Source organism: Diadema antillarum, unplaced genomic scaffold (genome assembly GCF_040938485.1).
Source record: "Diadema antillarum isolate AM-2024a unplaced genomic scaffold, OU_Dant_1.0 seq00000158_RagTag, whole genome shotgun sequence".
Lineage (NCBI taxonomy): Eukaryota > Metazoa > Echinodermata > Echinoidea > Diadematoida > Diadematidae > Diadema > Diadema antillarum.
The window spans coordinates 527,807-541,655 of NW_027271230.1; the positions used below are offsets into that span (position 1 = coordinate 527,807).

The 13,849-nt window shown below is 38.3% G+C and overlaps 1 protein-coding gene across 1 annotated transcript in view; it reads right to left on the bottom strand.

Moving 5' to 3' along the window:
* The window catches only part of LOC139727894 (sideroflexin-5-like), a 61,181-nt gene that overhangs the window by 39,771 nt on the left and 7,561 nt on the right, over positions 1 to 13,849 (bottom strand). The window contains exons 2-5 of the mRNA XM_071638867.1: positions 6,072 to 6,140; positions 3,771 to 3,875; positions 2,164 to 2,218; positions 34 to 113 (exon numbers count right to left, since the gene is read on the bottom strand). Coding sequence (XP_071494968.1) covers positions 34 to 113; positions 2,164 to 2,218; positions 3,771 to 3,875; positions 6,072 to 6,140 — 309 coding nt within the window. The remainder of the gene's footprint in view (positions 1 to 33; positions 114 to 2,163; positions 2,219 to 3,770; positions 3,876 to 6,071; positions 6,141 to 13,849) is intronic.

Genomic DNA, 13,849 nt, shown 5'->3' on the forward strand with positions numbered 1-13,849 from the left:
TTGTTTTGTATGTCATGGCTGATGTGCTAATACCTGCCAGAAGACAGTGGACGCCAGTGATTGATTCGGAAGAAGAAGACCAACAACGATCGGGGAACCAAACGGAATAAATCCTGTGAGATGAGATGAGGAAAGATGACAAATGCATAAACAACAGAAATTCCCATCTTAATTACTACATGTTGCAATTCAATCCTTGGCACAGAGTCTTTGTAGCCATATGGGGAGTTCACATATTGACACTCAATGACACTGGAAAGATTGCAATCATGCTACATGAGTAGTGCTGCCATCTTGCTTGCAGCAAAAGCTTCATATGAAATAAATCCCCCATGTGAAGGTGTGAATGTAAACAAAATACTGGTAATGCCTGCAATAAACTTTGACAAAACAATAAAAGTGTAAAGAAGCACTGCATCTGCCAAGTATTATCTTTCAGCAATACTTTTCATGGACCGGCTGTCACATTGCGTTTATGGCCTTGCACTCATCTGAAATTGATTCCTTTTATTTTAATTCTTTAATATATCTTCAAGTCTTATTTGTTCTCATAACTATGTTTATAACAAGACACAGTATGACAAGTCCATACCCACACAACATCTGTATCTGTACCTTGAACCATTGCAACCACTTATAGGCTTTCCCTTACAAAGTCAAAGTTAAGGTACTCAATGAATATGTAATTACATCCTTATTTCAAAGGTTCTGTTTACCATTGGGAGCAGTGATTTTAAAAATGTTTGAGTTATCACATTTGATGCATATGTGTAGGTCTGTTGTATCACAAAACATCCTACCATATAAAATTTTTGCAATGAAGTGTAAAATATAAGGAGATATCACTATTTTTCACAATAAACCATAACTGTAGATGATTTATTCTACAAACAATAAGTATTGTTCACTGTTAATACTTGACATTGATTATACTGATTAACATTTTTACATTGGTTGTTTCTATCCGTATTAAAACTCACATTTTAGAACTATTTTGAAGCCCTAAAGCTGGGTATTTGTTTCATCTGCAAATGGTAAATAATGCCTTTAAATTCATTTCATAAAGTTGTCTTGAATCAGTAAAAATGTGTGGATATCAAATTGTACCAGAAAAAAATTGCATCAAAATTCTGCACACTATCAAACTACAATGTAAGGCTAGACTGGATACAAGAGTGTTCCAATGGGTTCCTCACATGTGTGGTGCCATAGTGTTTTGCTAGTTAATGCAGATTTCTTATACTATTTTCATCCAATAAAAATGCATTATACAACTGACACTGTTTTGCCATTTATTGCAACATAATGTAGGAAAGTACGGTACGCAATAACTGCTGTTCATTTATGACAACTGACATACAGATAACTCCATTATACAGCTTTTACTCACACATGGGGTCAGAGTCCACAGCAGTCTTCCGCAGATTATGTTTATCTGCTAGAGCTTAAAGGACGCTGAATCATTCTGGTTGGGCAATTTGACTATTCTTTATATTGTCTAAGTACTAATAAGTACTGCTATTCTTGTTTGAGCTATATGATAAGTCTCTTTAAATTCACCGATTTACATACAATTCCAGATCAAAAAAAAAATAAAAAAATAAATCCTTTATCTACCATGATACATCTAAGGAGTCATCTTTTAATGCTGTGATTAAATGCTTTGACAGACATATCAAGATATGCCTTCTTGTTTTCCAGGGATCATCTCTGTTTGGCTACACATGACAAAAATCTTCCAACAAAAGTGACAATCAATTTGTCTTGTTCAAGTTGGTTTCATTCTTATTTTCCAATTCATCTAATCTGTTAAATACACCATGATTGAACATTTAAAAAAAAAAAAGCTTAATTAGTAGAAAACAGCACTAAATAGTGTGCAAGTGGTTGCCATCTTTTGATACTTATCTAAATATCCACAGAAGTGTAATTGGCAGTCAGCAGTGGAAAGCATAAATCACATTCCAAATGAAGTTGCTTCAAAGTTTGTTAATGACATAATTCTAAACTTCTGTTTTGCTTTCCACATCAAAGAGAATTGTTGGCCTGAAATGGCTTTACAGTAACATTGTTGAATTTTGGAATCACAAGTGGCACAATGATTTTACATGCACACAAGGTTCACCATAAGCTACAAGAAAATTACAATCAGTCTTTACTTACCTGACATTCGGAATGGCATAAACAACTTATCTCCAGTATCTGGGTGAATAATGGCCTGTTGTAAATAGGAAGGAAAAAGGGTGCTTTGTAGGTGAATAAAGAAATGTATTGCTTGGTTTACATTTATAACAGAAGAATCAACACATTTCAGATGTATGAATCATTGACTTTTACAGCTTTAGTAAAATTTGCATGGAAACCAGTCACTGCTCTTCATTGGTAAAACTAGGTGTCATCACTGCATTAACAAAAGAGATGTATGAGTGTCATTTAAAAGGGATGGTATACAATTTGTAGTATTGGTGGAGGTGAGGATTGGGCTTTTAACTTTTTGCGAGATAAATACCAAAGAAACCACTTATGAAATAGTACAGAGCATACCATTCCTACAAGAATTCAAAGTTTATTTTGATGAAAATTGGTTTTGAAATGGCTGAGACATCCAAAAATAAATTAGAGCACAGCGATCGTAATAAAAGATGGGTCCCACCTTTTACCATCAGGATCGCTGTTTTGGACATCTCCACCTTTTCAAAACCAATTTTCATCAAATAAATGTTGAATTTCTCTTGAAATTGCATGCACTTGCATATTTCAGAAGAGATTTCTAATTATCTCACACACACACACACACACACACACACACACACACACACACACACAAATGTTAGAAACCTGAAGTAAGGTCTCAACCAATCTATACGATTCCTTTAAGACTCAACATGACAAATCCAGGGAGCACATTCCATACCACTCAATATCAAAGGCATAATTTACCATTTGCTGATGAAACAAAAACCCATTATTAGTGCTTCAAAATAGTTCTAAAATATGAGGTAGGGAAAGAAACAGCCAATGCAAAAATAATTTTGAACCAGTATAATTGATGTTAAGTACTGTTAAATACACAAAATGTGAACAATTGCATTATAACAAAAATGTTTCCAGACTAAACCGTCTAGTTATGGTTTAATGAGAAAAATAGTGATATCTCCTTTTATGTTAAGCTTTATTACAAAAATGTTATATGGTAGGAAGTTTTGTGATACAACTGATCTACACATGTATGCATCAAAAGTGATATCTTGGACATTTTTTAAATCACTGCTCCCTACTCAAGGTAAACAGGACCTTTAAGATGTCTTTCTCCAATCAAAGAACAAAGAGGCTGGGTTCAGCAGACTCATGACATGTAGGGCAAAACTAATCTCATATAAATAATTCAATGAATTCTATACAAATTGAAATAACAGTCATGGGGGCCTCACATACTGAGCTTGGTGTAATGCATCATGGGTGCATGTGGTAGTGTCCCATTATTGCCTGCCATTTGCACTTTTGTACATGTTTTGTTCATAAAAGGAGAGCACTAAGGATTGCAAAGCCTTGTTGATCTTATGACGCATATATGAACAGCTGTCAACTAAGCATTAAAACATACTCTGTTAGAGGAAGTAAGATTTAACAAGAAAAGTACCAGTAATCTCTTACAAGAAATGAAAGCAAGAGTCTCCCTTTTGATCATGGATCATGATCATGGAACTACTAAAGATTGTCCACATTAATACTGACACTGGTAAGTTTAAAAACTGTTTATGCTATCACACCTGTTTAATCTTTTGAGCTTCCCACAGCTGCTTGTTGGTCACCCTGTCAGGTAGGTTGCCTTCCTTGTATGCATTCAGCAGACCAACAGCATCTGACAGCTGCTTCTGTAAAGGGTTTGACACAGAGATGTAAATTGCACACACTTTATGATTAACTCGAGAAACAGTCCTCAGCTCACTGGTGTGAACAAGTCTGCTGTGCTGCCAAAAATTCTCTGGTTTAATAATTACAGAATTTTACTTTCAGCTAAAATCAAGCAATTTCTTTGGCAGCATAACAAAGGTCTTTGTGAGATATTATACAAAATAGTCCTCTTTCTTGTACACTTTGTACATAAACACTATTAAAACAAAAAGTACGTTCCCCCTAAAACAAATCGCTGTAATTTCTGAATCAGGAACCTTTGAGGAAATCTAAACGCAGGGGCAAGTAGCTGTACTTCCAAGTTACCTACTGTAAAAGTGGAAATTTTTGCGGTGTTGAAATTTTTGTGCATTTCGCGCAAACAGAAAGCAGCGTGAAAATTTTTGCTTGCCATATGTTCCCGTGCATGATGTCTTGATTCCGCGGAACTAAAAACAAGCGAAACTCTGTTTACCCGCTCAAGCGCGAAAAATTAGTCGCGTGAAAATATCCACTTTTACAGTATCAGGTGGAATTCAGTATAAATTGTCGCGTCACGCTTCAGTGAACATGCCTTGAAGGCAAAATGGTCACTTTTTGAAGTTCACAAGCCGTATTTTGTAACTTTGATTCAATGACATTGGAACAAATTTCAATTTTCCAGCATAAGAAGGCATGCAACGCACAATTTATGTGCTTCCTGTCACACCATGTGACTCTGCATCACAAAACAAACAGAAGTCACCAGACATAAAATTTTAGTTAAGAGTATATTCTGAAAGAGCAGTCTTCAACCTTTAAAATGATGTAAAACTCAAATCAAATGGACTCTCCTAACCTATCTAAATATTGGAAAGAAAGCACACACGCAGGAAAAGTGTGAACTGAGAAAAGAGGCTCTAAAGTACAGTGTCTATTCAAGCGCTAAATCTTTATCAAGCTGCGCTCGCTGTGCGATGAATGGGACAAAAACACAGGATGTAAACCACTGGAGTAACAACAATGACGGGATTATCAGATTAAACTGAAATTGAGCGTGCCTTATTAACACATTCTGTCCATAATAAATGCCAATTTTCAAAGCAGTAGCGTTATCCTTTCAAAAGTCATTAGAGTTGAAAGTGAAGAGTGTGTACAAGTTTTTTTAAGAAATGAAAAGGGGACTCCAAAGACACACCTAATCACACTATTCTACCAAAAAGTGTTCGAGATAAACTGCTAAAACACACACTTTCCTGCCCGCTTTATGATCCCAAATTTTAGCATAATGTAGAAGAAGACTCGCTCTTTCAGAAAATATGAAAAAGTCAAGATCGGCTAGGTTGACCCATTTAACCTATTTTCAGTCCTCACACAAAATCAGTGTGTATAACTTTTTGTTCGTTTTGTGACGCACGGTCACATATGACTTGTGGGCAAAATTTCACAGTTGAGTGATCACGGGGTAAAAATTGCCAAAATGGCAGTTTGGACATGTTTCCCATGGTACATTTGTTCCAACAGATGGAATTTATATTTTGGAAAGCTAACAACGACTTTTGCACACAATGTTGGTCAATTCACGGTTGAATGAGCACATTATAAAACAAACAAAAACCATATTGAAATTATGCAGTAGGTACAAATTGTAGTGTTTTGATTTTGTGCACTTGAATCAACTGAATGACATCCTTTTTCATTGTGCATGTACAGTGATCCTGTGGCATTTCCTTCAAGGTGTCACACTTCAATGAGCATGTGGGGCTGGTAAACCCCTTCACCCTAGATACGTGGACTAAATTCAGTTCCATTGTTGTGTAGACTTCGAAATTATTCATGGGGAATTAGTCTAATTTCATTTTGATAAACATTCCTCTGTGTTATGCTTCAGTGAGCACAAGAAATGAGCCTATCAAAAGAACTTGTAAAGAATTGATACTGCCACTAGGAATGGTTTTGGTGGTAAATGCTTGCTTCTTGGTGGTCTCAATTCATGGATTCACTGGATAGGCCTTCATGAATTGAGACCACTAAGGAGCAAGCATTTACCACGAAAAAAAGTGGACCTTTCAGATTTTTGTTTTGTGGTGCACTGAAATTCTTTTACCTTACACTTTTTTTAAATCAAGAGTACCAACACATAAAATGAAATACAGCGAAATAACTTGTGACTTAGACTGCAATAAAGGTTTGCTTACCTTACCAACAAACAAAGTTCTTGGGTCTATGATATCCAGGAAATGACGGTACCGGCCTATAAAGGTGTTCTGTAATGAAAAGAGATGATTATTTGTGAATACAAATCACACAGATTATGAATATTCTATCACATTCACTGAATGATTTGTAACTAAGCTCATCAGGGATATTTAAACTGGAAATGTTGCTATATAGTAACTTGAATGCACTCGCCAAAATAATCCTAATAAGTCTACAGTACATCTCGACAACATGAGACAACAGATCCACATGACTGGAAGAAAGTGAAATGACATGTTTGAAAGTTTGATGGTACAACCCCAAAATGTGTTGAATGGTTTAAATATATTCCTTGAACCAAGTTTCATTTGACTTTTGACCCTTAGGCTTGACCATTCAGTCCATGGCCAACAACTTTCTCTAATAATTACTGTCACCAATTTTCATGACAATACTTTGAGCCAGTTTTAAAATATGAAGAAAAAAAAATAGTGAAATGTCAGTGTTTCCACTAGACCTTTGATCCAAAGGCCAAAATCTTTCCCTATAGATTCAAAAACATTGAGCAGTATAAATAAATGTACTGGGTACATCTAGTATATATATGTATATATTCAGTTATAAAGTGCATTTCCAAGGTATAGAGAAAATAGTGTAATGTCAGCACTTTAGCCTGACCTTTGACCCAATAACAAAATTTTTAAAGCGAATCATTGTCAGGCAATACAAATATATGTACCGAATTCATGAAAATCTTGAACCATTTCTCATTTCCAAAATATAGAGAAAAAAAAAGTATCATTTTAACATTTTCCTTTAACCTGTCTCCTTCAACCCCATGGCCCAATGTTTTTTTTTTCTGAGAAAATCTGTATAGATCTGGTAATACAGGTATTTAAAGGTGCATGGTCCCGGTGTTTTAGTCAAATGCGTACGCGAGCGCACGGCGCAAGTTTCCTATAGAGACCTACGCTATCGACTCCTCTTTAGCGCTTACGCTTTGGCCCACTTCCCAGAGTCCGAAGAAGTCTGATCCACTGTAGTCAGTGGTCCGATCACAGTTCGGCTCATGATTCTGCTGAGGGGGATGACAGCTTTAGCAAACTTCTTTTGTGATGTCATAATAACAAGCACATATGCACGCAACCTGGCATTACTACAGACTGCGCGATGCGCAGAGAAGACAATGAAGGCAACATTACTTAGCAACACCTACCGCTACGCACTTTACTCTTGATGACAGCCCAACTTCAGAAATCTTCGTATCAATGCTAACGGTGATCAGCAGTATCATCAACAGTGCCCTCTTCACTACCGGGACTATGCCCCTTTAAAATACACTAGGTTTTATGAGACTGCCTTCGGGGATTGAAGAGTTATGGAGGAAATATTGAAATTTTAGAATGTAAACTTGACCTATGACCTTCGACCTTGAACGTGTGTTTTCACAGCCTGATAGGCACAGCTACAATAATTCATGCAGGCATATGTCAGGTTTCATGTGGATACCTCAAGTGGTCCTGCAGATACGTTGTCCACAAAATCAATCATTGACAAAAAAAAAGAAAGAAAGAAAGGACAGATGGACAGAGAGACAACCTAAAAACACACAGCTTGTGGAGGAATTAAAAAAAAAATATATATATATATATATATGATATGTACAGTATATATTCCTGATGTACATTGGTATCTGCATACAAGTTAATTGTACTTGTTCTGGAGGGGAAATAATTTCAGTGACCATAGGGAATATCATTACATGAACAATTTACTACAGATTATGGACCCCATTTAACCCATTTCTCAACCAGCACTTAGTATCAAGATTGTCAGATTCCTGTAGTAGGAGACAAATATAACCTTTGCTCAGAAGCACAGATAGTCTTCAATGGCTGTTTCTTCTTTTGTCTTCAGTCTCCATGTAGACATGTTCAAGGAGAGTTGTAAAACAGTGTACATGGTCAACTGTAAACGTCTATATTTTTGTGCGAATAATTTTCACGCTGAGCCGATCAAAACAATATTTGCAAGTTCTTGAATTCGCACTACGCAAATGTCAACTTCTTCAAAATGTGCAGAGACACCTGTGAAGAAATTTTCACAGGTTTTAGAATTTGCGCTAGCCAAAAATGGCATGAAATACACAAAAATTAATTTTTCTATGAAATTTCATTTACAGTATTAAGCTTTCTTACAATATTAAAATGTTTCATACACTCTCCCCTCCATTTGTATTCGGTTCTCAAACATTTTAATTTGAAGTTGCAGTACTGAAATTCTTACCTTCACACCAGCACAGCTTTTTAACTCTAAACTATCTGGTGGTATTGTAAAGTTGCTTGATGCCACAAGCTTTACTGTAAAACCAAAAACTTTCGCATACATGAAACTTTCATTAATTTCACAATGAGCTGCATCTCACGAGAGTAAAATACACATGAAAGACTTTGTCTACACAATACAATATCAGTATACTCATAAACTTTTCATGGTCGGCACTTCGCAAAAGTTTCATTCCACAAATGTTTCTGGTTTTACAGTATTTGATAAGCAGGTACATGCACTTTTCAATGCTTACTGTGGGTACATGCCATGACAGATGATTCCCCGACAATTTAGAATTGTTGTACATCACAGTTACATCGTATCTCTCTCCAGAGAGAACATAATGTAACATTTTCAACCCCCACCATAGCCCTATCCCTAGAGTCATGACGTATACCAAAGACATACTGGTAGAACTAGACTGGGAGGGCCATGAAAATGGGCCCCCAAATTCAGGCCAGCCTAGAGTTGTAGCTGGAAAAACAACCCTTGTATAACCTGTGGGATGATATCAGGTGTAGCCAAAAATTCAATGCAACACCATTGTCTGACTTTTTGGGTGGTGGGGGGTAGCTGCCTGATAAGTAAAAAAATGGTATGCATTTTTGACAAGGCATCATTGTAAGGTATCTACCTCTCGCTCCACAGTTAATCATCTGAGATGATATCTGTTTCTCTGATACTCCCTTGTCTAGGCTCATCATCACTTGCATCAGTTTTAAGACACTGTAGTGAGGGTATACCATGGAGTGGGAAGGCTAGCCCCATCTCGGATATACTGTATTTGAGAATCCCCATCATTAATTGCGCACAGCTTCATCACTGATCTCTGTGTAAGTACTAGGTGTTTCAAAAAACATTTCCCACTTTTGATCATTAATAGTTCAAAAACTATTCATCCGATAACACTGTCATTGATATGAGTAATAGCTGAATAGTGTACAATTTCGTTGGAGGTGATTTGAATGTGAAAGCATCACTTTCATTAAATCTAAGATTGATTTTGAAGTAAGGTTTCAGATTTTGGTCAAATTTTAACCCTCTGTATCCAAAAATTGAACTTTGCACAGGAACCAATGTGAGTGTGTGCTGACAATGGCCCTGAACAATGGACATGCCTGAACCACCTGTTGACTAGGCGTCAGTCTCGCGCTCCCAGGCACATGAATGCTTAATCAATAATTCATGTGGATTGCCCTGGGCACTGCTAGTCTGAAGGGTAAAATGCATGCACATGGAAAAAGTAAGCACATGTTTCCATGTGCTTGCAAACACCACATTTCATTCCAGCTGGCAATCTTTTCAAATTTTGCTTCACATATCATTAAATTTGGGATCTGACAAATTTGTCGCTTTTGCGATAAAAAGAGATCATTTTTGGTAAAGAGTTCAGCAGCATTTTTCATTGGGGCGATTTGTTTCACAGTAGATTTATTTAAGGCTCCATATACACAAGTGTATACTTATACTTATTGATTTTCTTTGCTTACTGTCACCATGTTTACGACAGAACAGAAGGTATTCATTGTAATTTCGTTTTCCAGAAGTACAGTAGGGAGAGCACTGTCGCGACTCAACGACAGTATTGGCAGGCTTTGACTTTACACAGATACTGCCAGAGGCTGAATAAAGACTAGTTGTGATAGTGGAATTTCTCATCAATAAATAATGAAGCATTCAAACCCTGGCCATTGTTCAGGACCATTGTCAGGGTCTTAGCCACACACTCCCATACACACCCATTGACCCCTGTGCAAAGTGAAAGTTTTGTACAGAGGGTTGAAAATAGAGCAAAATCTGGAACCTATCTGTAAAATTAATCATAGATTTCATGAAACTGATTCATGCTTTCATATTTAAATCACCTCCAACAAAATTGTACACTATATCCAGCTATCACTCACATCAATGACAGTGTTATCTGATATATAGTTTTTGAATTATTAAGAATCAAAAGTGGGAAATGTTTTTGAAACACCTAGTACAATGCACAGTGGAAGAATCCCAACTGGAATCGATGTACATTACCAATGAATGTATGCTTTGATGCACATATTTGCTGACCAGTGCTATTCATGGTTTTCGAATGTACCCCAGTGGGCAGTGAATGAATCGGGCCCCCATGAATTCCCATGCTACCATGTCCTCCACATGGCATATACTTGTTCCAAACAAATAATCCATAGAGGCCCCTAAAAATTCTGCCATACAACTCTAAGTCATTCACCCTTCACCAAAATTTGTGTTTAAAAAAATGCTCAAAATGACATCTTGCAGGGCCATCTTCCATAACAAAGATGAGAATTATGCCTATAGAATTGTATCATAATTGACCGCAAACCTGCACAATTTCGAATTCCAAAATGACAAAGCTAATGTGGGGGGAATCTGCTCTACCCCCACCCCCCACCCCCTTCGGTTGCTTCACTAAATCAATTTCTCACTCCCAGCTAGTTAAAAAACTTGCCATCTTTGGATTTGATGGATGGTGGTTTAAGTAGCAAATGGAACACCATTACGGAGTGTGATAGTTTGATGAGTGTGTGTGTGTGGCATGTGTGTGTGGATGTGTGTGTGTATGTCTGTTTGTGTGTGTGTGTGTGTGTGGGGGGGGGGGGGGGTGATGGATATGCCAACCTTTTTGAAATCCAAAAGTGGTCATCATCCCTTTGTAGGAGGTTCAGTGCAGTCATACCTTTCTTTATTCATGACCTGATTCTATGGTGGAGGTGGTGGTGGTGGTGGTGGTGGTGGTGGTGGTGGTGGTTGGGGTCTTAATCATATGTGACCGTGCATCACAAAACGAACAAAAAGTCGCACACACTGATTTTGTGTGAACTGAAAATAGGTGAAATGGGTCAAACTAGCCGATATTGACTTTCTCGTATTTTCTGAAAGAGCAAGTCTTTCTCTACACTATGCTAAAATTTGGGATCATAAAACGGGCAGGAAAGTGGGTTTTTTAGCAGTTTATCTTGAATATTTTTCTTTGGCAGAATAGTGAGATTAGGTGTGTCTTTACAGTCCCCTTTTCATTTCTTAGAAACCTTGTACACACTCTACATTTTCAACTCTAATAACTTTTGAAAGGATGATGCTACTGCTTTGAAAGTTGCATTAATTATGGACAGAGTGTGTTAATAAGGCATGCTCAATTCAGTTTAATCTCTTAATCCCTTCATTGTTGTTACTCCAGTGGGTTACATCCTGCTTTTTGTCCCATTCATCACACAGCCAGCACAGCTTGGTAAAGATTAAGCGCTTGAATAGACACTGTACTTTAGAGCCTCTTTTCTCAGTTAACACTTTCTGCTCTTTCAGAATATACTCTGTACTAAAATTTCATGTCTGGCAACTTTCTGTTTGTTTTGTGATGCAGGGTCACGAAAATGGTGTCTGGTACCAACATCTCATCTCACAGACCTGTGAAGTCTGGTAATAGTAATTTTTTTCTTCTTCTTCATTTTTTTCATTTCAGGTACCGGTAGGTAATATAACCCTTTATGATCCTGCCTATTAAACGCCTTTCGACCAAGACCTTCTGGCTAAGGCTTGGAAAAGAGACCAACAGGGCATCCATGAAGTAAGACGCAGTCTCCGCGGAACATATATCCCCGACGACCAGATACAGACTGATCTTTCGGTCAATTTCCAAGCTAGCCTAACTTTGGGGGTCACTTTTCATGACCCTCCCCAGCCACATGGCCACCACTAACTATACACAGCCCAGTCGCTGTATAAATAGTGACAGGGCTGTACCGGAATGGCCCACAACACAAAGAGAGCTTTACGATCGCTTTGAGTTTCGATACTTGACATCATTTTTTGTCACCTCAAAATCATTAAATGTAATTCATTAATGACACTACATATCTATGTTATCGACATTGACATACACATTTCACAACTTACCGAAAATGAAGATTATATGCAGCATGTGCGAACGGTACATCTGATAATCGGGAGTTCACGCCATCGGGAATGCATGCACTTTTAAAGGTCACGCTGTCGACCGTGCCGCTACCAAAGAGCGCACACACGCAGTAGATCGCTGCACTTCCAGCCATGCACGCGCACGCATAATTTGCATTTGCTGAGTGGTCAACGCGCCATTTTGAATTCTGCAACGATGAACCCCGATGGTCGGGGATTGCACTAGAAAGTGCCATTTTTTTTTTTGTTCAATGGACTTTTGTGAGGGCTCTCTACGGACTTATGTACCTTCTGTATTATAAGCATGCACTTTACCATGTTTACGTGAGTAACATACAAATGTCTATAAGTAATGTATAAATTGTTATAAGTTTTGTAGTTGTGTTGTGGTTCCCCACTTTGATGGTGAGGCCCCCGTCTGTCTGACGCTGTGCTTCTCACAGTGTCTGGTCGGGCTAGGCCACCACACCCACCGCCATGCACCAACTAGCCAGACTTTCATTTTTAAACTAAAAGGGGCCACATAGAAGATTGCTATGACTCCTTGAGTCCTAGGTAAGGTAATAAAGTGGGATTCATTCCCACTTTACGGGAATTTATACACCCGACTACACCAACGGATGCGCCTGATATGAATGACGCCCACAGATTTTCCAGGGCAGGAGTTCAGGTGTAACACGTTAGGACCTACGCGCTACGTGACTGTACACATCCGTGGGAAATCTCAGTCCAGTCATGAAGCGTCAAATCAAGGTCATGGGGGTCAATAGTCACCTGACAGGTACTAGGTTTGAATGTGTCAGTCATGTGACCCCGCAGTCTGGTTAAAGTCACAGTCCACAGGTCTGGTTAAGCAAGGTTAAGGTTGTATTATAAAGTACCATACAGTAACGTTAGAGTCAAGTAGGCCTAGGAGAGGAGGGGGAAGTCAAGGCTGACTGTCCCCAAAACCCAATCCCACTAACGTTTAGGCCTACAGTAAATTGGTAACCTTCCATTTCAGACATGCTGACATGACCCCCGCCGTTTCCCGTTGCGGCGTTCTCCCTGATCCCTACCTCATCCCAGGCCCAGCCCAGGCCAGTGTACAGGGTGCATTATTGTCAGCTGTACAAGATCAACGGTCCTACGTACAGTTTATCCTAGCCATAGCCGCCGTAAACTTGTAGTACTAGGCCTAGGCCTACTAAGTACTTGTTGTACAAGCTCAGCGCTGCATCGTACGACGTGCCTCTTTAAATTTTAGCAAGTGAGGTGATGATGATTGTGTGGTGGTAGCCACACCTACTCACTAATTAATTAAGGTCGAATACACTATAGGAAATGAAGACATCGAGCACTCCGAGCGTACATTGTAGATGAGGTTTTATTGGATGCTCTGCACCGAGGCGAGTTGTCTGAGCAAGTCGCTCATGATGAAATTGTAACACACTCTGCATTTTTACACAAAGAGCAGTCGGTATTTATACATGTAGAACAGCAGAGAGGTGACTCACCTCTCTGGTATCAGACAGTG